The sequence below is a fragment of the Phalaenopsis equestris genome, unplaced genomic scaffold, assembly GCF_001263595.1.
Source record: "Phalaenopsis equestris unplaced genomic scaffold, ASM126359v1 Scaffold000840, whole genome shotgun sequence".
In the NCBI taxonomy this organism is placed as follows: domain Eukaryota; kingdom Viridiplantae; phylum Streptophyta; class Magnoliopsida; order Asparagales; family Orchidaceae; genus Phalaenopsis; species Phalaenopsis equestris.
In genome coordinates this window covers 3,015,365-3,042,887 of record NW_018165280.1, presented here as the reverse complement: position 1 = coordinate 3,042,887, position 27,523 = coordinate 3,015,365, and the positions used below count along the sequence as shown (strand labels likewise).

Here is a 27,523-nt window from a genome sequence, read left to right as displayed (position 1 = left end):
TCCAATTTGATACCATCATATCAGCTTCTTCCCAACTAGCTCTTACCACGATTGTATCACAATTTCGCACCATGTACTGCATCGTGATTCTGTCAACTGCTTCCCCATCATTGTTTCCCAAAAAACTTGCTTTAATATCAATTTGATACGAAATAGAGGATTTTTCCAAAAAAAACTAGGACAAGTAAAATACTTCACTACACCAATCTCAGATAAAACAATATAACACCACAAAATTTACATGGATACATAAAAGATAAGTACCTACAAATCGAGATGTTTGTGATCTCTCACAAATCCTACAATTCGATAGTTAGAAAGTCTCTCCCAAACCCTAACCCTAAGACTCAAGACAACGATCTCATGAATAACTCTAACCTTAAACATATTAGTCATATTTGTACTAATAAATAACAAAATGATTAGATTGCCCTTAAGCACACAAAATACTGAATAGCATAGGAACCGGTGTAACACAAACCTAAAGTGATCCAATCCAAAGCCCAAATCAGCTCGAATAAAGAACTTGAAGTGTGGTTCGAAACGTTGGGATGTTAATAGAACTAAGCGGTCCTCAAAGTTTACATGCAATCCAATAGTGACTCAACTTATGAATCACCAAGTCCAATATCACACAATTTCGAGGTCATTAATGTATTTTAACGGTAAAAGTCAATCTATGATCAAAGAAATCAACATATATCTAATGGAATATTTTGAGATGTTGGTTACAGTTATCAATATGCCACTCCCATAAATTATAAACAGATTCACATTCTCCATATAAAGAGGAACTCAAATTTATGTTTGGAGAAAGCTCAAAGATTTAAGGTCCGTTTGGGACAGCTTAAAACAGCAGGCGGCGTTTTGAAAACGCCACCTTACTGTTTGTTATCCATGTTTTATCGGTGTTTTGAAAACCGATGTTTTCATTTTGTAAAGAATGTCGCCCGTGGGATCATCTCTGCAGGCCACGTTCCCTTCTCGTGTTTTATCCCGAATTACCCCGCTGCCCTCAAATCATGATGTCCTAGTCCCTCTCGGATACGACATTCCTTCTTCCTTCGTTCGCGATCGAGCTCGCAGAGTCGTTCCCTACTTCGGCACTCCTCAGCGAAGCAAAAGTTCAGCCATGGCAAACGGGCCATTAAACTCTTGATAGTTCGTTTCTTGTTCTCTTCCATCCTAAAAAATTTTCTTCTGATTGCTTCCTTGGCGACGAAGACTATTTCAGTAACAGGAGGAGAGGGATACATCGGAAGCCACACGATGTTGCAGCTTCTCAAGAAGGATTTAGCATGGTCATCGTAGATAGTCTATGCAACTCCTCTGAGGTAGCCATCAATAGGGTTGTCGAGCTTTCCCTGGACGCAGGGAAAAACCTAGAGTTACATCGGGTAACTTCGATTCACGATTTCTTAATTGACTGAAATGACGCCCGGCAAAACGTTTTGATTTTCCTTCTTGAAAATTTGTCGATTTTTTCCTCATCGAATTCTTCCCTGCTTTTACATGTTCAATGGAAAGTATGGTTTGTTTTTTTTAGATGGGTGGATTTGGTTGAAAATGTTTTGATGCCCTTGAGTAATGTATTACATTCGATTTTTTGGTTGAAAAGGTTGGAATCTTTTTTGGTGTAAATCCATGTGCTATGACGTGGAAATAGCTTGAAATAACGGGTTCTTTCTATTCGAAATTTATGCATTCCTTTAAAGTGATATCATCACTTTTATTTGGAAAAAAGCTTCATCTGTCCAACATCAACACTTGTAATTTCTAATGGATTATTGTCTGATGCTTGTTTTGAAAGCTTTCCCCACTTCTTTACTCTTTTAGGGTAATGATTCCATTTGAATAAGTTTGCAATTCCGGGCAGATAACACAATAAGCTGTTTTCCAAAAGCACAAACCTTCCCTACTTCTTTACTCTTTTAGGGTAATGATTCCATTTGAATAAGTTTGCGATTCTAGGCAGATAACACAATAGGCTGTTTTTCCAAAGCACAAACCAAACAACTAAACAACTTATCTAGATCAGGGGCAAAATGATCATTTATCTAGAAACAGCTGCAAATTAGTTGTTTTTCAAACGCACAAAGCAAACAGGCAAACAACTTATCAAGATAAGTTGTTAATCAGCAGCTTATCAAGATAAGTTGCTTATCTGGATAAGCTGGATAAGTTGCAGCTGCCCCAAACAGACCCTTAAAGAACTCTAAAGCTCTACTTGACATTCAACGCCAACAACCACTATCGTCCAATTATTTTCATCTGATTGTCGTTGTTCAACTGTTGTTATTTAATCACCGCTATGTGACCTTTGTCGCCAATCGCTATCAACATGCCACAATCATCTGATAACTCTCATCCGACCACCTTTGTAAAGCCATCATTGTCTATCCATCAGCAAATGTCATCATCTAACTACTGTCAAACAACTATCGTCTGATTATCATCACCTGACTGTCATCATTTGAACACCATAATATGATTATCATCATCATCGCTTGACCGCCATACTTGGTTACCATCATCACCACCCAACTATCTCCATCAGATAATCGTCCCTCAGTTGTCACCATCTGATTGTCATCACGAAACCACAATCTTCACCCATCACTACTTACACCACAATCACTAGGGAACAAGCTCATGTAGAGTGCATAATGTTGTAATCTCATCTTTTTCAATTAAAGGAAAGAGCGAATCATTATAATCTCAACCAAAATGGTGAATTATTTTCTCTAGGATAAGTCTCGTGATTTTTCCTTTTCAGGATTTTCTATGTAAAAACTATTAGGCATCTCTTGTGCTCTTTTTCATCTAATTGGGTATGAGACCTTCATGCAAAGCTAAGAATATAAACTCTAGTACTTAGGGCTATAAATGAACCAATGCACTCGATGAACAACTCAAACTCGGCTCGATTAAGTTCTGATCATATTCATTCAAATTAATAAATAAACAAGCTAGAACAATTTTTAAAAACTAGGAGCCTAAAGGAGCTGAACATGAACATAGTCGAACTTATTCATTTATTTTCATAAACAAACTTGTTTCTTGTTCAATAAGTAACTCTTTAAATACTAAATATTAAATTCGAAAATAACTCGTATCATATATTATATATTAATTGAATAAAATTTAATTTATTATAATTTATTTAATTACATATTTAATAGTAATATATTATCAATAATATTTTTTCATTAATTATTAGTTATTCATTTATTTTATTAAAGTATAGGAGTTATATGGGACAATACATAAGACTTATGTGGTATGTATGAAATGCCCCTTAAGATTAACTTTAAAACCCCACAAATCTCATTTTTTCTCTGGCCTGTCACAGTTTCATGTCTCTCGGTTTTTCCTGAAATATACGAAACCCTAAGTTACCAAGGACGTGCAAGGATCTCCCCTTTCCACATTGCTTATAAATCCTACCCAATTAAAAAAAGGTGTTTAGAAAATGCAATGCAGTTTTAGTAAGTTATATATGATTAAGAATAAGAATGGTGCAACAAATTAATATAAAAGACATCTACTAAATTGTCCTAAAACACTAGGAAAAGAGCAAGTGCATATCACTATGGGAAAACTAACACATACATTTGAACGTGAGAGTTGCATGTAAACTTGGAAGTATGTTCATGCTATAATATGAGAGATTACATCCCAAATGTTTATGGTCATGAGTTAAATTTTTTTTACAAGATTTATAATCAATAAATTAGTAGGTGTGAATTTTTAGCTCGTGAATTTTTAGCTCGCTTACATAAAAATCTAGATACTCGTTTGAATTTTTCACTCGTTTAAATATTCGTTCACACTTGTCATAAACAAAACAAGTTCAAATATTGAAAAATTTAACCCAGTCAAGCTTGAACAATATATGAAAGTTCGACGCAAGCTCAAGCCGAACATGAATAACTAATAATTATACCAAGCCAAGTCCAAATTATGATATATTCGGTTCGATTACAACTCTACTCATACTCTAACACCATGAATTTTCTTTCACACAATAACAAAGAAATAAAGAAGCATTAGAAACTTTGCAAGTATGTAGATGATGTCGGAGTTAAACCAAACACAACAAGAAAAACAAATATTATTACAGAAATCAAATGAAAAATTGCAACCAACCAACATAGAAATCTTAAATTGCAGCAAACACAACATTAACTCCGACTAGGGTTAGTCAAGGGTGGTAAAGGTGGTCAGTGAGGGTCAGAAATGTTGCAAGATAGTGGTCGAGGTGGTTGGCAAGCAGAAAACAGCATGTAACGGCTTCACAAATTCCGGACAGCAAGCACGCAATAGAGATCGACGTGGAGTGGCTAGCCTGGATGAGGGAAACAAGAGGAAGGTGACGGTTGCAAGAGTGGCATGCTGGAACAGAAATGGCAGCAAGAATGATTGACTGGAACAATGGCGGAGTAAAGATGGAGGGCTGGAACGATGGGAAGCTGTAGGAAAGCAGCAACATGTGGCAGTTTGGGGCAGCTACAACAGTGAAGGCTGATGGGGATCGATGTGGGAAGGATGTTGAAGAATTGAGGAAATATAAACACCACCTCAGGAGTGAGATACAGTTGGAGCACCACTCGGATCCCTGAAAGGAAAAACTAGAGGCATCGGCAGCTGTCCCGAACAAACACATGCAAAAATTGAGAATCTAAACCCTAATACAACACATATAAGAAATGGCTAGAAAGGAAAGAAGTATAAAAGAAAACGTGCTGATAATTGGAAAATAAAAGGAACGCCTGCTCGCCTGAACCAGATGTCGGGTCTGGTGGCCACGGGATCGCAAGACCCCGCGAACCCGCATCAGTAGATCGAAGGAAAAAGCATAGATAGTATAATAATATCATCAAAGACAACAAACCTTTCTTATGTGGCTCTACAAGAAGATCTAACCATGTAGCCTTTGGATTGTTAATATTTTCAGTTACATATAGAATTTCCTTCATGGAACTCTCAACATTAGTCTCACCCCAAAGGTTGCGCACAACTCTTTCAGCATCAGCCAACCTCCCCACCTGGCAGAGGAAAACAATAAATTACGCATGGAGCTTGTGAAGTGAAATCCGTAAAGGGCGCTGCATGCAATAATTCATAAAGTACCTTACACAGCCATCGTGGACTCTCAGCTGCAAATTGCATGCCCAACATGAGAAGAAGACCAGGGCCACTGGAAATTAAAAGCAAGGACCTCCACCTACAATGGAAAGCATTAAAAACACTCCAAATATGTAAAAGCAAAAAAAAAAAAAAAATCACAGGCATCAAGTTCACAGATAAAATAAATAGCAGTGGCTGAAGTGGTAGACTTCAGAACAATTGATGTTGCTATAAAGTCTATGTTAAACAGTTTATAAGGTATATTTGTGTTGATTGAGTATTAAACATAAATAATTAAGAAAAAAAGCATCTCTCTAATTTTCCACAATCCAGATAATCAAAAAATAAATGATCTGACCCATCTGATTCCACGTGATGTGGAACAAAAGATAATCTATTTCTAAACTTCCAATAGAATCAAATGCAACCCTACATATGAAAAATGGTAAGACAATGGGATAATAAATCTAACATTAAGTTATTACAAGTTTGCAACAGAACTATCGGTCAATCAAAGCAAGAGAATCTAAATGAAATGACCAGAAAGGAATAAAGCCACGACTTTGATGGCTGAAAGTTTGAATAGAATCAACTATAATCAAGAGGGCAAGAGGGCTGTAATAAAAAGGCTAACAAAGAATCACAACAAAAAAATGCAATTAAAAGCATTAAATAAACAGAACTCAGTAAAGAACTACTTGGTTAAACAGGACCTCAAAGATCTCAGCAACACATTAACTACAAAAACAAATCAGCCCTATACATGCTGCAGGGACGAATATACACTCCGCTGATTATAAAATAAAAAATGCTTTCCATTTGAAGAAGATAGGACAAAAAATGGCATTGCAAGGCCATCTAGTGCATCAAAGTAAGCTACAAATATTTGATGTGGTAAGCTAATAACAAATGGATAGTTTTGTAAATGTTTCACATTAAGATAGCAACCAAAAAGAATCACTATCAAGGAAGAAAGTTGATAAGAAAAAAAATTACCACAAGATTACTTTCACCAATCTTTTGATAATTAAAATGTAAAATGTATATATGGTTGATCATTATGTAAATAGATTAAGAATTGATCCTGTTTTACCTTCTTCCGTAAATTCTAATAAATCATTTAAAATTTTCGCTGGTAAATTAAAATAACAGAAAAGGTGACAAAGAAGTTTAAAAAAGAAATAAACAGGAAAAAGTATTATGCAGCAACTAATAAACAAAACCAGAATAGAGATATTATTAAATGAATCTCATTGAACTACTAAGACCTTAGACAATCCCAATCCCTTGAACCAAACTTCTATTTGCTGCAAAGAAAAACATCTGAACAAAGATTACATGATAATGAGGAAGGCAGAAAGAAAAATATGACAATAATAGAAGATAACTATAATGGAAAGTTCTAAGGATAGAGCATGTCCCTAGTACTTATAATGCAAGGCATATTACTCATACTTTATCTATATGTTCATAGTTCTCAAAAAAAAGTAGTGCCAACTACTTAGTTGAGTATTATTGCCATTGTTCTTTAATGTAAAAGTCTAAGGATTGAATCTCGCAAAAACATAAATATAAATGTAGACACAGAAAAGTAAAAAGCCATACCAATGTGGGTCACTTTCCGAAGGAAGTGCTAAAGATAGTGATGCAATTATACCAAGGCAAGTTCCAATTTGACAAAGACTTCCAAAAGAGCCTCTATATCTTGTAGGCGAAACCTACATTAGGATATATCTGGAGAATAAATGAACAGAAAAAAAAATAAGACTTTTTGCACAAGAATTTTTTCTCTAACTGCTTAAAAAGATGTAAGAGATACGCCTACCATAAATCTAAGTAGAATTAGAAAACATTCTATCTGATGACTCGAACTAAAAACTGCTGTGAAGCATTCTATTGTTTTACAAAATGCAGAAGCATCCAATCTAAAGTACAGCGCTTTTGGACTTGCTCTTCAAAATCAAGTTCTAACTGAAAAATCTCCTTCGCAAGCTCGCATTTAAATTTTTATGCAAAATAGACCTACAAATATTGTTTAACCTAAAAGGCATAATCTCTCTTTAAGAACACAGTTTTCTTATGTTAGCATCCTAAAGTATACATGCATCCTTGGCCAGCTTATTCACAATATTCATCCAAATTTTAGTTAATCTACGTTTTTTTTCTAATGGTTTATAGGTTGCAAGGCTTTTCAAAATTTTACTCAATACAGTTGGCAAATGTTAATTGATAATACAAGTAATGTAGAGCCAAAAAATTTCTAAAGCGGTGGCACAAACCAATTTTTTCAAAAATTTTCTCAATCTTTTTCATCGGATCTTAAGACCAACATTGGCGGCTTTAAGAAATTATTTATTAGAATTCATTAATATAAAATGATAAAATACATAATAATCAAATAAACTTATAATTTATAACATCTACTCTTTATATGCTGAAAGTATTGAATGATAACATCATAATTGATGTCATCAAATATTTCTTTTATAATATAAATGATTAAAAAAATATTTATCTACTGATCTCTAATTCAATTTCGTAACCGATATACATTAAGCAAATATCAAGCTAATATTCATCTTTAATTAAAAAATGGGCTAGATCCCAATAAAGAATATATACACAAGCATATATATCTATCTATCTATCTATATCCTGTTTTATTTATATTCACATAGGCTTAATTCAAGTAGCAATTAAATCTCTGACACTAAGAGGACTAAACGCTTCAATTTCAGCCTGCTTAAGAGATGCAAGATGCCTGAATTGGACACAATCGTTAATGGAAACTGACCCATGTCATGGGTCAGTTTCCTTTAACACTTTCTGAAATCTGATTCTGTCACTAATAGACATATATCTATTTGAAGCAGCTAAAATACAGATAAAACTACATGGGTATGAATTTTTACCTGAATCTGAATAATTGTTATAATTTACAGGATTCATTTTAAGGTAATGAACACTTTATGTCCAAATATTAGAAATAACATGAAATCAATAGATAGATCTAGAATCGTAGAAAAAAATTTGTTATCTTCAAATATAGCTACCAATAGGACTATAAAATGGGATGAAGTAAGCTTTCCCGAGTCATGACAATTACAAACTGCTATAAATCTTCATCCAGTAATTAACCAGGTTGTTAAACAAGTTGGTGAAAATAATAATGGTGATAGAGTGATAATAAGATTCAATACGAGAAAATCTATCACTCTTACTCGAACATCTTCTCGATCTTCAAATATATCTCTAAATGATTATGATGAAAATTTATCAATCAATCATGGGATAGATAAAATAAATATATCAAGTAATAATTTATTACAATCACATAAGGTAGAGAACTTATCTCCGCAATCGGATGGTAGTTTTAATTTTAATCAAAACTGGTTTAAAACAAATTGCTGAAAAACAAATAAGACAAATTTTAATCAATTATGATTGTCTACAATTTAAATATGAATCATTCTGAAATTAGTATTGTAGTTATACTATAGAAGATGATCGAAAAAAAAAATTCTGAAATTTCATTTGAAGAAAATAAAAATAGATACTATGAAGGAAAATTTTTTCTTTCATTTTTAACCTGATTTAGTAATTAAATAACCAAAAAATTAGAATATGAATTAAACATGTTAACTTGAAAAAGAAAAATTAATTACAGAGAAATAGTAGAATTCATATATCATCCAACTGTTCCCACATTTTTTTATTTAGATAATAGAAACCAAAATTTTGAGTTAAAATGCTTTTGGAAAAACTCTAAAAACTAATGTCACTATAAATTTTAGTGCAATTAAACAATTAAATTTTACAAATACAAATCTATTTTTAAATTTAAATTACTTGATGAAATTAGAAAATAAAATAGATCAACTTATTATCTCTTTAAAAATTCAAAATGAAAAGAAAGCAAGTTCGACAATTATTTCTTCAGCTCCTGCAATATTGTCATCTCCCAATCTTAATTTTCATCTAGGATCGTCAGCTCGAGATTTTGAAGAATTAATAAAAAATATAAAATGAACTAAAATAATTACATTAAATAAAGATGATCAATTAACTGATCAATCAGAAAATTCTAATAATGACAAAATAAAAATTAAATACGTTGAAGAATAATTCCAAGAAAATAATTTAAAATTAGAATTATTTCAAATACATAAACTAAAAAATTTCATCTTCATATCAAACAAAGCAGACAGGTAGATATTACTATCCTCAACCTACTCCTGCAGATACTTTAAATGAAAAAGATAATAATAAATATCAAAATGGTTATAATCCATCTAATATTTATAAATGAAAAAATAACGGTATGACCGACCGTCAAATACAAATCGCATTACAAAGAACGATGATTTACGCCCCTACCGCTCAGATTTATAATAATCGAGTTCATCAAATAGTAACCCTGTTAACATATGGGTTTACTAGCCTTCTTAAATAATGGTTGGATAATTATTTAACTCAAGAACAATAAAAAAAATTTTTAAATCCTGCAATAATAAGAAATCATAATCAAAAAAATACTCGTGTTGTTTATAAATTAATTATCAATATCTTACAATATTTTACCGGCATAGTATCCGATAATGGGGAGTAAATTCGTTCTCTTTTACACAAATTAAGATGTCCAGCTTTAACACATTTTTATTGGTACAAAGATGTCTTTCTAATTAAAGTCGTGTCTCTACCAGATGCAAATAGCACGCACTGGAAACAAAAATTTATTAAAGGTTTACCTAATATTTTTTGCCGAAAAAGTTAAAAAACAATTACAAAATACTAATATTAAACGTATTCCATATGAATATCTGACATATGAACAATTAATAAATGTGTGAACAAAAACACAGCCTTATGTACAGATCTCAAATTAAGATATCAAATTAAAAAAGAAAAGTTAACAGAAAGAAAATAATTAGACGGTTTCTGTGAACAATTTGCTTATGATATTCTTAATTTTCCAAAAGAAAAAAAAAAATCTTTTCAGAAAAATAAAAAATATCATAAGCAACACTCTGAAAAATATTATTCAGAGAAAAAAATAGATAGAGAAATCAAATGTTTAAAATGTGGCAAAACTAGTCACTATGAAAATAAATGCATGGTTAAAAAAAAATAAATGAGCTTAATATTTTCATAGCAATCTATTTTCAAAATCATATTAAACTCATCTCTTGAATCTTCTAAGACTTCTGACAATTCAGAAGAAATTGAGAACAATTCTTTTTATTCATCAGAATTTGATAAAGATAATTGTAAATCAAAATCTGAGTGCAAATGTAATAATGAAAATTATTACAAATCTATAGTCGAAATGAATGATTTATTTACTTTATCTTCCTCAATGAAAAAAATACTTAAAATTGCATTTCAAATTGAGGATGAAAAAACTCGAAATAAAATATTAAAAATAGTTATCAAGTCTAATGGAGAATCCTTCTCTTTTGATAAAATTCCTTTTTCAGAATATTCTATGAAAGAAGCTTTAAATAAAGCTTTAATTTTAAATACTGAAAGAAGACCAACTACAATTAATGGTTTAAAAAATGAAGTTAATACAGTAAAATCTGAAATAAATATTTTTAGAAATAACCAAGAAAAATTAAATAATATATTATTAAAACTAGAATTAAAAAATATTATACCAACTGAAATATTATTAGAAAAAGAAAATAATAAAAAAGAAACTTTTTTAATTATTTACAAAATGTTATTATGTATAAATGGTTTAGAACCATTAATTTAAATATAAATCGAGAATTTATTTTATCTAATCTAACTGCTCTTATTGACAGCGAAGCGGATATGAATTATATTCAAGAAGAAATAATACTTTCTAAATATTTTGAAAAAACCACGCAACAGTTAACTTATGTTTCAGAAAATAAAATGAAAATTAGTATAACATTTTATCTACTAATATTTGCAAAAATGTTATCTGCATTAATACTCATTTTTTATTAGTTAAAAATTTAACACAACATATTATTCTATGAACTTCGTTCTTATATAAAATAATGTCAATTAATAAAATCAATAATAGTGACATTCATTCTAGAAAGTTTGAAAAAATAATTATTTTTTAGTTTATTACAAATCCTACTGAAATTATTTTAAATGAAATAAATAAATTCAAATTAACTTCTTACAAAAAGAAATTACTTTGTCATCTATATAAGAAAAATTAAAAGGTAATTATATAAAAGAAAAAAAATTCTATTTTACATAAAAAAATGTTAAATGAAATTTGCGATGAAAATTCAGTTGTATTTTGTAATGCAAAAAAGTAATGTATTTCATTACCATACATCGATAATTTTGATGAAAAGAATATTAAAGCTAAGGCACGACGGTATTAAATGAATCTAAATATTTAAAAATTTGTAAAGAAGAAATTATGGGTCTGTTTGGCGCGGCTTCCTTTGTGAGGTGCGACAGGAGGCCGCCAAAAATTACTGTTTCGAAGGGAGTCTTGATCGTGGCTGCCGCGAATCCGGGTGAAAAGCCGACCGCGGGTGAGACCCAGCGTCCCGCGTTACGGCTCCATTGTTTTACTCTCGTACCTAATTTCTCCCGCCTTCTTCAGCTGCATCTATGTGATTGTAGAGGATGAAAGACGCATAACGATAATTTTAGGGCGGAGGTTTCACCCTGGTTTTCTTATATTTTGGCGAATATAGCATTATGGGAGATTACGGCGGCAACGGCTTATTTCTTGGGGCTGAAGAGGACCTACAGGATCGCTCTTAGAATCCAGAAGAGGATCGTCCGCCCAAACAACCCCAGAATCAGGCAATTTCTCCACAGGTACCCTGCCTCTTCATATTCCTCCTCATTCTGCTCGTTGTTTTAGGGTTTGCTAGAGGGCATCCATGTTGTGTTGAGGATGGTGAGGAATGTCAAAAATTAGGTGTGGTAAAATTGATGATCGAAAATCAAATGGCCTTAGAACAAGCAGAAAATCTAAAAGAAAAAAAATAAGAGAGAAACTTGAATAAAATTTTGCAAATTAGGATTTTGAATTTCGGCGTGCTACAGTTTGGTTAAAATTAAGATCACTACGAAGCCAATATTAAATTAAGTAAATGAATAGCACAAGGAATGAAATTTACAAAATAAAAAAGAACAAAAAAAATCGGTCACATGTTCATACACTTGGCTTCCCTTGAAATCCACTAGATCTCTTTTTCTTCATTAAAATGCTCTGAAAACTAACAGATGTGCTCATTTAACACTCAAATGCCAAACGTTCCCTGATTCTTACCTTTGACCTAATAAAAAACGTGCATTTACATTCATGCTACCAAATTCCCATGTATTTACGTTTATAACACCTGAAATTTACTTTTTACATTTATACCACCCAAATCATTAGATACATGCCGCCTAATTCCTATATATTTGCATACTGCTCAATTCCTATATATTTACCTAACACGTAAACTTCAATTTATACATACATCCCACCTTTCCTAGGCGGAAGAAGCTTTATTTCAATCTTTTATAAAGTCAAAATAGTTATCTTTTTAAGTCTAAAACGATAATTCATGGTTAAGTTATTTCTCTTTTGGACGCATTTTTGTTCTATCCGGTGTGTTTAGCAGTTTAAAAGATGCACCATCCCATAGATGAATTATGGTTGCAATTTATGAGTTCTCAAAAAAATAAAGATGTATGGAGTTAGAAAAAAATGTACACTGAATATTTTGTAGTTTTATGTTCGTAAATGCCTCAAAAAATTGATATGACGTGCTTCAGAAGTATCAAAAATATTGCTATCACAGTTCTGTTTTAAACAGTTTTACGAAACAAGGGCAGCATGGTCATTTTTCCAAAAACAGCTGCCCTAAAGCTGTTTTCACACAGCTGCACCAAACAAACAACCAGCTTCCCCGCAGCAGCTCCCTGGGGCAGCGCAACTGCAGCTTTTTCTGCAGCTACGCCAAACAGAGCTTAATGAACTCCTTAATAAAAAATTAATTAGAAATTCAGCTCTTCCTGGAGCTGTACTGCATTCTATGTTATGAATAATGCAAAAAATGAAAAATAAATCAAGGTTAGTAATTAATTATAGACCTTTAAATGAAGTTTTAAAATGGATTCGGTATTTCATACCAAATAAAAGAGATTTACTTAATTGCCTAAGCAATTTTTTTTTCATTCGATTTAAAATCTGGGTATTGGAAGATTCAAATAATTGAGTCTGACAGATATAAAACGGTCTTTACTGTTTCATTTGGTCATTATGAATGGAACGTTATTCCGTTTGGATTGAAAATTGCTCCTTCAGACTTTCATATTCTGATTATATATTAGTTTACATTGATAGTGTTCTTGTTTTCTCTAAATAAATAAAGGAACATTTTAATTATTTACAGACATTTCATTTGTTTATCAAAAATAATGGGCTGATAATTTTTACGTTCAAAATCAAATTATTTCAAACAGAAATACGGTTTTTGGGACATAATATTATTCGGAGTACAATTATTCTAATTAAAAGAAACATAGAATTCGCTTCTAAATTTTCTAATAAAATCACTGATCTCCCTCAATTGTAAAGATTTTTGGGTTCACTCAATTATGTAGCGGATTATTATAAACATTTTGCTTTAAATGCAACTATTCTTTATAATTGCTTAAAGAACAACATAATTCATGGATAAAAAATCATATTAAAGCTGTCCAATTAATTAAGCAAAACATAAAAATGTGACACTGTTTATATATTGTAGATCTGTCTCATCCTAAAATAGTGGAAACTGATGTTCTAATATCGGCTATGGAGAAATCCTAAAGTAAAAGACTTTTAATACCGAACAATTAATTTGTTTCACATCGGGAAAGTGGAATAACACTCAAGAAAAATATTCGATCATTATGAAAAACGCTTCCGATCGTTAAATACATTGTAGAATTTCAAGATGACTTATTAAATCAAAAAATTTTATTACGAATTGATTGCAATTCAATTAAGTATATACTGTAAAAAGGATGTCAAAACTTTTGTCTCAAAACAATTTTTTGTCAATTGGCAAGCACAATTATTTTGCTTTCAATTTGATATTAAATATATCCCAGGTAAATCTCATTCTCTACCTGGCTTTCTCAATCGTGAATTTTTGCAATGAGAAATACAATGAGGGGTGGATCACTCATCACCAAAGGGTTAGAATAACACCCCAACGGGGTGCTTCCACCTTTCGAGGAAGGAGGGAGAGATGAGGGTCAACCTAATGTGGCTCCACAAAAATTTATAAATTTACGGCAATATTTATATGGAAGTTCAATGGCTTCCACATCAGAAACTAAATCTCTTCAATCTTATGATCTATAAATCTAAAAAGTCACAGAATTTATGCAAAAAATAAAAAAAAAATCCTCGAAATCAATCTAAAGTATTATTAAATTAATGATCACTGAAAAATTCAGGAAAAATAATTATGCACAATTGTCTATGCGTAGGATAGTCTTGATCGTGAATCATACGAGACAATTCTCACTTCATTACAATATATTAAAATTCAACACAACTATAATGAATCAAATATTTCTACTGCATATAACAAGGCAACAATAAACCGCATATTGCATCACAAGGATTGGAGTTTAAATCTTTTCTAGACTAAACATGTTGAATTTATCCATCCTGTAAGTAATCAGAAAAAACTTAATTCTTTCTAATTACTGAACATGTGTTCAAGCTATGAATCGAGTTTTTTTGTTTATTAATCTAATGCATAATCTTGATTTTGTGTTCATGCCTAAAATTTTGAATAAAGAAATGTCAAAACGGTTTTTACAATGGTGGGACAAATTTGACGCCACCAATGAAAACCTTACAGAACCCATTATCCAACATGAGTTCCCTCCTCTCCGCAGCTTGGCAAAATAAAAAAAAAAATTTAGTTGATGTGATGTGCGAATTTTTTTTCTTCAGCCAGACATAAATTCCATAGATCATCGTCTGGAACCTATGTCATCAACAGGATAGTGTCAACATCAAATATTTATGGCGCAATTTTTTCATCAAATGGTGGTCACAAATTGTTGTCGATGACAAGATAACTCAAATCAATAAGATCATTACTGCCAATGTTGAAAATAATCGGGAACAGTGATCCCAAAAATTATCCCTAAAAGAAATTCATGATCAAATTAAGAGAAAATATCATCGGGAATCCTCATATCAAATCAAGCGAAAAATAAATGAGCTCTAACAGAAACAGATGAAAGAATTGTTTAAATTAGAAGACGGCGTGCCAGTCTCCAAACAAGGGTCAGACGACGAAGAAAATTAAGAGTTAATGGTGACCCACCTTGACTCAAATTAATGACAGAAAAATAAAAGCTGCTTAAAGTTGACCCCCATAGAGGAAACTTCAGAAGAAATAATGGGCAATAATTCTTGTGGTTGAAATTGCACCGGTTGGTGAAATAGTGACTGCAATAATTACAGTTGGTGTAATAATATTTTTTGATTTATGTCACATCCAATAGATGTATTATTTTTTATTAAAATGTAATATATTAAATTTGGAGTCCGCCATCAGTTATAAAAAAAGGCATTATATTTTGTTTAAATGTGCAGGTTTTTAGAGAGTTTTCTTCAGTTGTAAAATAAAGAGTGTTTAGTGTTCTCCTCAAGCTTGGTGTTCTGTAAGTTTTTCCTGTTTTAATATACTTTAGTTTTATTTATATCCTACTTTAGAATTGGTACCAGTTTTATTTATATCCTGGTTTAAAGTTGGTATTAGTGTTATATTTATAGCTAAAGCCGAACTCCAAATTTAATACATTACATTTTAATAAAAAATAATGTGACATAAAACAAAAAATATAATTACACTAACCAGAATTATTACAATTGCTATTCCACCAACTTGTACTATTTCAACCATCAGAATTATTGCCCATAATTTCTTCTGCAATGACCTCAGTGAGGGTCCACTTTAAGCAACTTTTTATTTTTCTGTCATTAATTTGAGCCAAGATGGGTTACCATCCGCTTCTAATTTTCTTCGTCATCTAACCCCTAATTGGAGATTGGCATGTCGTCTTTTAATTCGAACAATTCTTTCATATGTTTCTGATATAGCTCATATATCCTCCGCTTGATTTGATCTAGGGATTCTAGAGGATATTTTCTCTTAATTTAATCATGAATTTCTTTTAGAAAAAATTCTTGAGATCTCTGTTCCCAATTATTTTCAACATTGATAGTAATGATTTTATTGATTTGAATTAACTCGTCACCAACAACAATTTGTGACCACCATTTGATAAAGAAAGTGAATCATAAACATTTGGTGATGACGCAATCTTGCTGATGACATAGATTCCAGGCGAAGATTTATGAAATTTTGTATTTCATCGACTAAAATTTCATTTTTTATTTTGTCGAGCTGCGGAGAGAAGTCAACTCATGTTGGATAAAGATTAGTAATGGGTTCTAGAATGATTTCATTGGTAGCATCAAATTTTTCCCACCATTTTACAAACCAATTTGATATTTTTTTATTCAAAATTTCAGGCATTAACACAAAAGCCCAAGAATATTTATCTCTTGAATTAATAAACAAAAAAGTTCAATTCATAGCTTCGACATAGGTTCGGTAATTAAAAAATAATAATTTTTTTACTTACTTGCAGGATGAATAAATTCAACCTATTTGGTCTAGAATTAGTTAAACATCAATCATTGTGATGCAAGATGTGATTTATTGTCGTTTTACTTATAAAATAGAATTATTTAGTTTATTATAATTGTGTTGAATTTCATAACATTATAATGAAATGAGGAGTGTCTCGTATGATTTGTGATTAAAATTATCTTACGCGTAAACAATTATACCTAAATATCTTTCTTGAATTTTTCAGAGATTATTAATTTTATAATCCTCTAGATTGACTTCGATGATTTTTTTTGTTGATTTTTGCATAACTTCTATGACTTCTTGAATTTGTAAATCAAGAGATTGAGGAGAGTTTGATCCTGATGTAGAGATCATCGGGCTTCCATATAAATATTGTTGTAAATTTATAAATTTTCGTGGAGCCACATTAAGTTGACTTTTACCTCTTCCCCCTGAAAGGTGAAAGCACCATGTTGGGTGTCATTCTAACACGTTTGTCTTTCTCCCTACAAAAAATTAACGAGTAAGAAAGTAAGGTGAAGAATTAGAACATGTAATATATTCAATATCAAATTCAAATCAAAATAATTGTGTTTGTTATTTGACAATGATTTATTTTGAGATAAGATTTTTGACATCTTTTTCAGTATATACATAATTGAATTGCAATCAATTCGTAATAAAAATTTTTGAAACAATAAATTATCTTGAAATTTTATAATGCATTTAACGGCCGAAAATATTTTTTTCTTAATGATCAAATATTTTAATGATCAAATCTTTTTTCAGTAGTTGAATTTTCCTATTCCACTTTCCCGATATAAAAAAAATTAATTGTTTAGTATTAAAAGTTTTTTATTTTAGGATTCCTCCATAGTCAATATCAGAGGCATCAGTTTCCACTGTTTTAAGAAAAAACAAAGCTACAATATGTAAACAATGTAACATTTTTACCGTTTGTTTAATTAATTAGACAGTTTTACTATGATTTTTTGTTCACGGATTATGTTGTTTATTTAAGCGATTGTAAAGAATAGTAGCATCTAAAGCAATATTTTTATAATAATCCGCTACATAATTGAGCGAACCCATAAATCCCTGTAATTGACGGAGATTGGTGATTCCATCTGCAAATTTGAAAACGAATTATATGCTTCTTTCAATTTAAATAATTGTATTTCGGACAATATTATGTCTCAAAAATCGTATTTCGATATAAAATAATTTTATCTTGGGCGCAAAAATTGCCGGTCCATTATTTTTTACAAGTCATTGGAATGTCAGTAAATGATTAAAATGTTCCTCTATTAATTTAGAAAAAAACAAGAATATCTTCAATGTAAACTAATATATAATCAGAATATAGAATAAAAATTTTACATTATTTTTCAAAATTTTGAATGAGTATTTTTCAATTAAAAGAGCATAACGTTCCATTCATAATGACCAAATGGAACAGTAAATGTCATTTTATGTCTGTCATACTCAATTATTTGAATATGTTACTACCCAGATTTTAAATCAAATTTAGAAAAAATTTTTGCTTTACTTACGCAATTAAGCAAATCACTTTTATTCGGTATGAGATACAAAATTCATTTTAAAACTTCATTTAAAAGTTTATAATTAATTACTAACTTTTGTTTATTTTTCACTTTTTCTGCATTATTCATAACATAGAATGCATTGCAGCTCCAGGGATAGTTGGATTTTCTAATTAATTTTTATTAAGGATTTCATTAGTTTATTCTTTATAAATTTCTAAATATTCTTGATTAATTTGACACGACCGTGCCTTAGTTTTAATATTCTTTTTATTGAAATTATCGATGTATGGTAAAGAAAAACATTTTTTTTTCTATTCCAAAAAACTGCTGGATTTTCACCGCAAATTTATTTAATATTTTATTATGTAAAGTAAAATTTTTTCTTTTATATATTTACCTTAAAAATTTTTTTCTATATGTAGCAAAGTAATTTCTCCTTATAAGAAATTAATTTGATTTTGTTCTAATTTGAATTTATTTATTTCAATTAAAATAATTTCATTAGTATTAGTAATAAACTCAAAAATAATTATTTTTTCAAACTTATTAGAATAAATGTCAGTATTATTGATTTTATTAATTGACATAATTTTACATATGAACGGAGTCCCTAGAATAATATGTTATGTTAAATTTTTAACTAATAAAAAAAAATATTAATACAAATATCATTTTTGCAAATATTAGCTGATGAAATTTTATATTTAATTTTCATTTTACTTCCCGAAGCAAAAATTAACTGTTGCGTGGTTTTTTCAAAATATTAAGAATGTATTATTCCTTCTTGAATACAAATCATATCTGCTCTGTTGTCAACAAGAGCAATTAAATTAGATAAAATATATTCTTGATTTATATTTATAGTAATGGTTATAAACCATTTTGCATAATAGCCTTTTTGTAAAAAATTTAAAAATACTTTTTCTTGATTTTTCTTTTCTCAGTATGTATAATATTTATTAATTCTAGTTTTAATAATTTAGTATTTAATTTTTCTTGATTCTTCTTAAAAGTATTTATTTCATATTTTAGAATATTAACTTCATTTTTTAAATCATTAATTGTAGTTGGTCTATTTTAGTATTTAAAATTACAATTTTATTTAAAGCTTCTTTCAAAGAAAATACTAAAAAATGAATTTTATAAAAAAAGAAATATTCTCCTTTCAACTTGATAACTTCTTTTAACAGTTTATTTCGAGTATTTTCATCCTCAATTTGATATGCAATTATAAATATTTCTTTCATTGAAGAAGATAAAGAATAAGTCATTCATTTCGACTATAAATTTATAATAATTTTCATTATTACATTTGCACTCAAATTTTGATATGCAATTATCTTAATAAAATTCTGATGAATAAGAGGAATTATCCTCAATTTCTTTTGAATTGTCAGAAGTTTCCGAAGATTCAGGAGATGAATTTAATATGATTTTAAAAATAAATTGCTTAATATTTTCATCAATATTAAGCTCATTTATTTTCTTTTTAACTATACATTTATTTGCATAATGACTAGTTTTGTCACATTTGTTTTCTTAGTAAATAATTCTAATTCTGAATTATTTTCTTGGAATTGTTCTTCAATGTGTTCACTTTTTATTTTATCATTATCAGAATTTTCTTATTGATCAATTAATTGATCATCTTTATTTAAGGTTGTTATTTTAGTAAATTTTATGTTTTTTTTTAATTCTTCAAAATCCTGAGCTGATAGTCCTAGATGAAAATTAAGATTGAGAGATGACTGTATAACAGGAGCTGAAGAAATAATTGTCGAATTTACTTTCTTTTCATTTTGAGTTTTTAAAGAGAAAATAAGTTAGCTTATTTTTTCCAATTTAAGTGATTTGAAATTAAATTTTTTTCCTTCATAGAATATATTTTCATTTTCTTCAAAATAAATTTCAGAAATTTTCTTTTATCGAGTTCTATAGTATAACTATGATATTAATTTCTGAATGGTTCATATTTAGGTTGTAGATAATCATTGATTAAAGCTTGTTTTATTTGTTTTTTTTAAAATTTATTTTAAATAAGTCATTATTAAAATTAAAACTAGCATCCGATTGAGGAGATAAGCTTGCTACCATATTTGTGTGTAATAAATTATTACTTGATATATTTATTCTTTCTATTATATGGTTGATTGATAAATTTTCATCATAATCATTTAAAGATATATTTGAAGAGAGAAGATATTCGAGAAAGAGCGATAAAATTTCTCGTATTCAATCTTATCACTATATCACCTTTAGTATCTTTATTAACTTGTTTAACATCCTGATTAATTACAGGATGAAGATTTATAGCAGTTTGTAAATATCATGACTCGGGGAAGCTTACTTCATCCCATTTTATAGCCATATTGGTAGCTATGATTGAAGCTAACAAATGTGTTTCTACGATTGTAGATCTATCTCTTAGTTTCATGTTATTTTTAATATTTGAACATAAAGTGTTCATTACCTTAAAATGAATTCTGTAAATTATAGCGATTGTTTCAGATCAAGATAAAAATTCATATTCATGTAGTTATATCTGTATTTTAACTGCTCCAAAGAGATTTATGTCTGTTAGTGACAGACTCAGATTTGAGAAAGTATTAAAGAAAACTGACCCATGGCATAGGCTCATTTTCATAGCTCTCATTAACGATTGTGCCCAATTCAGACATCTTGCATCTCTTAAGCAGACTAAAATTTAAGTGTTTAGTCCTCTTAGTGTCAAAGGTTTAAATACTACTTGAATTAAGCCTATGTGGATATATTTATAATTTTCTAAGTAAATATTTAAATTTTCTTGATTTAATAGAAAAATTGTTTTCACTTTCATCTATTGTTAAAGATTGTTCAACAGTTTTTGATTGACGATTTTCCTTTGAGATAGAGATAGATATAGATATAGATATATATATAGATATACAGAGAGAGAGATCTTAAGCAAAAAGGGGGAAATTTGGGATTTTGATGGAGTTAAATTTATTAAAAGCAAATAATAATAACAATAATTCATATAAAGATTTTACTATAAACAAAAAATAAATATTTTATGAAATTATTAATTGCATGTTTTACAAAATTTCTATTATAAGAAAAAATATAAGCAAAAAAATCATTAATTGTATTATATTGACACCGAAGTTAACCCAAATCACAATGGAAAGATAAAATTATTGTTGAAATTCATGGGGAATTACAAATAAAGACACTTGAAAATAGAAAAATAATGAAACAAACTCGAAGATAGTGGAAAATGGAGAGTTGTAGTTGGTAGAGAGGCCTAGCGGTAGCAAGGGGAAGGTGGTCTTGAAGCTTGACAGCAAGCATGGGGCAATGGAGAGTGCTCCAGCAAGCAGTAGGTGGGTAAATAGGGGTGGCAACAGGGAGCTAGACTAATGGAGGGTGGTGCTGCAGCAAGCAGTGGCTATTGGAAAGTGCAATAGCAAGCAGGGGACAGCAAAAAAAGGGAAGAACACAAGGTGTCGAGGAGATAATCACTACTTCAAAGCAGAATACTACCGAAGCACCACCTGTCCTCGAATACAGCTCTAAAGGGGGAAAAAGACAAAGTAAAAACCTGAAGAAAGAAGCTGACTTAAACACAACAAATAACATATAGAAAGCCTTAAGATAAAGAGTAGGCCCCACTCCAAATAGGAGGGAACCGTGAACAAGGAATGATTGCTCGATCATTCTCCCACCAGGACCGAGTTGGTCGCGTGCAACACTTGTGTCCGAGCAAACTTGGGCGTCCTCGCGCCGGCATAAGCACCCCGACGTCAATCTCATGGGGTTGGGGGAGCTTCGACCTCATTCTGATTTTTCATAGGACTAAGTCAGATTTATTACGTTGAAAGTAGCAGATATGTTGTAGTCCCCTAGTAGGTCAATATTAAGCGTTGTCATTCAATCTCTTGAGATCCTGAAAGATTAATCTACACTAAGCTTGAGTTTCCTAAAGGATCCTGCCGAAAACCTTTCCTTCCACATAATCCATACTAGATCCCTGCCTTGGAAAGTCACATTCTTCCTCATTTTATCTGCCTATGTCTGATACTTACGGTTCTGCTTGGTGATCTCCTTTCACGCCTCTTCGTGTGACCTTTGAATCTCTTGCACTCTCTCCTCAGCATCCTCACTAATCTCTGATGTAAGGAGTGGTACCAAGTCAAGTGTAATGAGAGGGTTGCTCCCATACAAGATCTCAAATGTGGTGTGCCCCATGATCTAACTCACAGATCTATTGTAAGCAAATTCGGCTTGGGCTAGAATTAGGCCCAACTGCTTTATATTTTTCCCCACAAAACATCTCAGAAGATTCTTCAGACTCCTGTCCACCACCTCCATCTGACAGTCCAATTATGAATGAGTTATTGAGTCGAATTGAAGCTTAATGACTGAGAAAATTGACATCTCCATCGAAAGCAATGGTCTTGGAAATCCCGTGCAATCTCATGACCTCCCTAAATTACAAGTTATCAACATGTGATGCATCCAACGTCCAATGGCAAGATACAAAATGCACTATCTTTGAGAATCTATCCGCCACAATCATTATAGAATCATTCTCGTTGTGTCCTCAGAACACCCACCACATAATTCATGTTAACGTCACCCATGGATGCCTTCGACACTAGTAAAAGAGTGTACAGTCCTACACTTTGCCCTCTGATTTTGGCCAGATAACAAATTATGCATAGTCTAACATGTCACTGCACATCTCTCATCAATCGAGGCAAAAAAAAAAGTTTTGTAAGGGTCATATTCTTGTCAAAGTGTCTTGCAAGTCCTCCATTGTGAATTTGTCAAATAATGGACTCTCTCGACGAATATTGAGGAATACACAACTTGTTCTGAAAGTACAGATAACCAACTACCCTATGATACCGCTTGGTAGGCTTTTCTTGACATTGCTTCTAAATCTCTTTGAAATCTTCATGCCACGTACAACTCCTTCACTACCTCAAATCCTGTGATTAGAGCCTTCATTAAAGTGATCACGGAGACTCAGTGCATCTGCTGCTCAATTCTGGCTTCCTGCCTTGTGTTTAAGCATGAACTGAAATGATGCCAAAAACTACACCCATAATGCATGTCGACTTTTCTTTTTTTTTTGCTTGTTTAAAAACATCAAAGCATCTTGATCTGTAAATAAAGTGAACTCGCTCGTCAGTAGATAGTAACTCCAGTAATTAGGAGCTCTCACTATCGCATAGAACCCTTTGTCGTATGTCGAATATTTTCTTTTGGACTCATTCAACTTCTCATTGAAGAAGGCTATAGGATGACCTTACTAGCTCATTACTGCTCTAATCCCCACATTTAAAGTGTGGCACTCTAGCTCAAACAGCTAACAGAAGTCTGGTAATACCAATACTGGTGCTTGTGTCGCTTTCTCCTCCAGGGTGTCGAAATTGGACCGGGTTGAATTTGTCCACTAGAACTCCTTTTTCAAAAGCTCTGTAAAAGAAATTGTGATGGTGTTGAAGCTCCAAATGAACCGCCTATAGACTGATATCAACCTCAAAACTATTGCATCTCTATAAAAGGCTATAGGGTCGTCCAACTCATGATAGCCTCAATCTTTGTAAGATCCATTTGAATGCCTAAACTAGACAAAATAAAGCCAAAAAAACTTACTTGTGCTGCCAAGAAGTGGCATTTCATTGGATGGGCATATAGTTTCTTTGATCGCAAAACCTCAAAGACCATCCTCAGTTGTTGCAAGCTACCTTCCTCAGGTCTACTATACACAAAAATGTCCTAGAAGTACATCACTACAAACTTCCTGATGTGAGGCCAAAACACTTGATTCATTAATCTCATAAACATGTTGGGCGCATTAAACAACCCAAAAAATAAGACTGTCACCTCGTATAATCTATCTCGGTTCTAGAAAGCAGTCTTTCACTTGTCCTCCGGTCTCATCCGAATCAAGTGATATACAATGCGTAAATCAATCTTGGAAAAGACAATGACTCCATGCAACTAATCCAAGAGAACTTCTTGGAAAGGTAAGAGTTACATATATTTGATGGTGATCATGTTGATGGCTAGACTATCAATGCACATCATTGGCGATTCCTCCTTCTTAGATACCAATAAGGCGGGGACAACACACGGGGTAGTACTCTCTCAGACCAAATCTCTTGCAATAAGATTTTGTACTTATCATTATAATTCGTCATACTCTATAAAACTCAATCTATAGGCAGACTTATTTGGCAGCACTGATCCGAGGATGAGATCAATATGTTGAATGTCCCTCAATCATGACAATCCCTCTGGAAAGTTGTCAGTCATCACATCCTGAAAATCAAATAACAGTGGCAGTGTAGAATCTGGTATCTCAACCTCCTCAGTTCCCTCTAACATGACTAAAGGCATTAGCATGGAGTCTCTTTTACCCACTATATAAAGGTGGCTCATGAGATTATCGTCTCCTCTGTGATGTTTGCTCCTCGCGCGTCCCTGGCGGGCAAAAGAACTGTCTTCCATCCTTATTGAATAAATAAATGTTCATGAACTCGTCGTGTGCTCGAACAATCATGGTCTCTCCAGCAAAATATAGCAAGCTTCCAAAGGGTACTGTGTCGCATCACAATTGCTTTTGTAGTTGATCTCCAAAAGAAAACTTAACCAAGCACTGTTAATCCACGCATATCTCATTTCCCCTTTCAACTAGAAAAGGGAGTGGGAATGAGGATGTTTATGTAGGGTTAACTCCAGTTTTTTTTCCATCAAGGTGGATGTTGTATTCTCACAACTACCGCAGTCAATAATCAGGCTGGAAATCTTTCCTTTCACGGCACACTTGGTGCGCAAAATACTATGCCTTAACCATGAATGATCATTCTTCAACTCAGTCTGTATGCCCTCCTTATCACTACCATTTTTTCCTCGTCTCCCTAGAGTTGAAGTTCCTTAACCTAGTCCTCATCTGCTTCCTCCACACTCACTTCCTTGACTCTCCACATCACGATCGAGGATGATTTTCCTCTGTCCCTTCATCAATCTCCGTAAGCCTCTGCTAAAGTCAACAAATCTCTTATTGTATCTCTTTCCGGGTAGGTTCCAGCATATCTCCATGGTGGTATGGTTAGGGTTTGGGTTTGTGGGAATGAAAGAGGGTAGAAAGAAAATATTTGGGGTGGAGATGTGTAGGAGGGCTAAAAATTATAGGATGAGACTAGGGTTGGGCTAGCTTTTATATCAAATAATAATGAAGTTAACCCAAACCACAACGAAAAGATAATATTAATGAAATTCAACGGGGATTACAAACAAAGATACTTGAAAAAAGAAAAACAATGACACAAACACAAAAACCCACCTGAACGATGATAAAAGGTTGTGGGTTGTGGATTGCATGTAGAGATAGTGGAAAACGGAGAGTTCTAGATGGTAGAGAGGCCAAGCTATAGCAAGTGGAATGTGGTCCTGCAGTTAGACAACAAACAAGGGGGCAGTGGAGGATGCGCCAGCAAGCAGTAGGTGGGTCGGTAGGGGCAACAGCAAGCAATCGGAATAGTGGAAGGTGCGGCAACAAGTAGGGGCAACAGCAAGCAATCGGACTAGTGGAAGGTGCGGCAACAAGTAGGGGAAACAGGAAAGGGAAGAATACCAGGAGATAATCATCAACTCAGAGCAAAATACAACTAAAACGACACATGTCCACGGATACAGCCTTAACAGGGAAGAAAAGATGTCGAAGACAGAAATCTGAAGCAAGAAACAAACCTAAGCACAACAAATGACATATATAGTCTTTGAGTAAAGAGAAGTAAGCAACGCTCCAAATAGGAGGAAACTGTGCATGGGGAATAACTGATTGATCCTTCTCCCACCTGAACCGAGCAGTTGCATGCAGCACTTGCCATGCATGTGTAGGCCTAGGCGGCCCCGAGCTGGACCTAGGCACTCCGGCATCAAATATATTGATAAAAAAATATGTTAAATTAATTTTAAGGAACATTATAAAGATAAAATTTTAGAGTCAAAGATCTATCAAAATTTGGAGGGATGTGAAAGATATTTGAAATGACAATGTCCACATGTCTTTTTAACATGAACCAAAAGATAAAGGGAGTGTGAAATGATTAAATAAGTATTCTACTACCAATTTAGATTACGTTAATATTAAGGAAATCAATTTTTTGTATCTTGGTTTAAGAAAAGCAATTAATATTGAGTTCACATAATTTGGCATCTAAAAAGAATGGATTGTGTTTACCAAAATTTTATTAAAGCTATAAATATATATATATATATGTATATAAGAATATTTTAATTTTTTTAAAAATTTTTAAAGATAAAAGAAATTAGGTAGGAGAAAGAAGTGGAGAGGGAGCATTTGTTCCCCCTGAAGCCCCCTTATCCGACCCCGCACGTAAAACACATGATTTGAGTTCATAAAATACATAATAAAATGTGCATATGATGCATATTTAGGCCTACCAATGTGAACCTGGAACTGATTATCAAACCAGCAACATTGAAGAGAACTAGTAATTTAACAGAGAAATGTCTCTATTCTTGCAAAATTGGAAGCCGTGCATGCCATAATTTGAATATAAAGCTCAATAGATGCTTTCATAGTTTACTTATACTCATAGATCTATTGAAAGAGTTGTATGGTCTCGAGCGTAAATACAAGATTTTCAAGTAACAAAAATATGACAAAAATGCTTGCAATTTTTTTTAGAACCTAAACTTTAGGTCAAATATATCAAACACACTAAATTCTTTTAGAGTTATTCGTTAATAGTACCTCAGAAATGTAGATAGGAACAAGTACAGTATTAACACCAATGCCAAGGCCAACAAGAAACCGCCCACAAAGCATTTCATCTAAAGAGTGAGCCTGTGCACTGAAAAAAATCAAACTGAAATAAGACTTCAACAAAGCAAAATATCATTATAATGTAAGGGTTTAATCTAAAAGAAAGTATATAAAAAAGGTGGAATTAGAAATAGGAAAACTCATTTTCTTCCTCAGACTGTCATTTGAATGTGAACAGAACAGAATATATTAACAAGAATTACACACCAATGTTGGATGCCAATGAAGGTTAGCATATTTGAAGAAATTAGGTGTAAAAATGAAGACAAGTAAAATAACTATGGGTGAATAAAAATATTATCCATAATATTTTGGGTTGGCTTTATGAATCATCAGTTTAAATTCTTTCTTGG

The 27,523-nt window shown here is 31.9% G+C and overlaps 1 protein-coding gene across 5 annotated transcripts in view; it reads right to left on the bottom strand.

Moving 5' to 3' along the window:
• Window positions 1-27,198, bottom strand: part of LOC110031716 (probable plastidic glucose transporter 1) — a gene marked incomplete at its 5' end in the record, with an annotated part of 71,371 nt that extends 44,173 nt beyond the window's left edge. For all 5 annotated transcript variants that reach the window (XM_020735068.1, XM_020735070.1, XM_020735069.1 and 2 more), the window contains 4 exon segments: window positions 4,895-5,048; window positions 5,134-5,227; window positions 6,736-6,848; window positions 27,099-27,198. In XM_020735068.1, coding sequence (XP_020590727.1) covers window positions 4,895-5,048; window positions 5,134-5,227; window positions 6,736-6,848; window positions 27,099-27,198 — 461 coding nt within the window.
• Window positions 27,199-27,523: the final 325 nt, after the last annotated feature.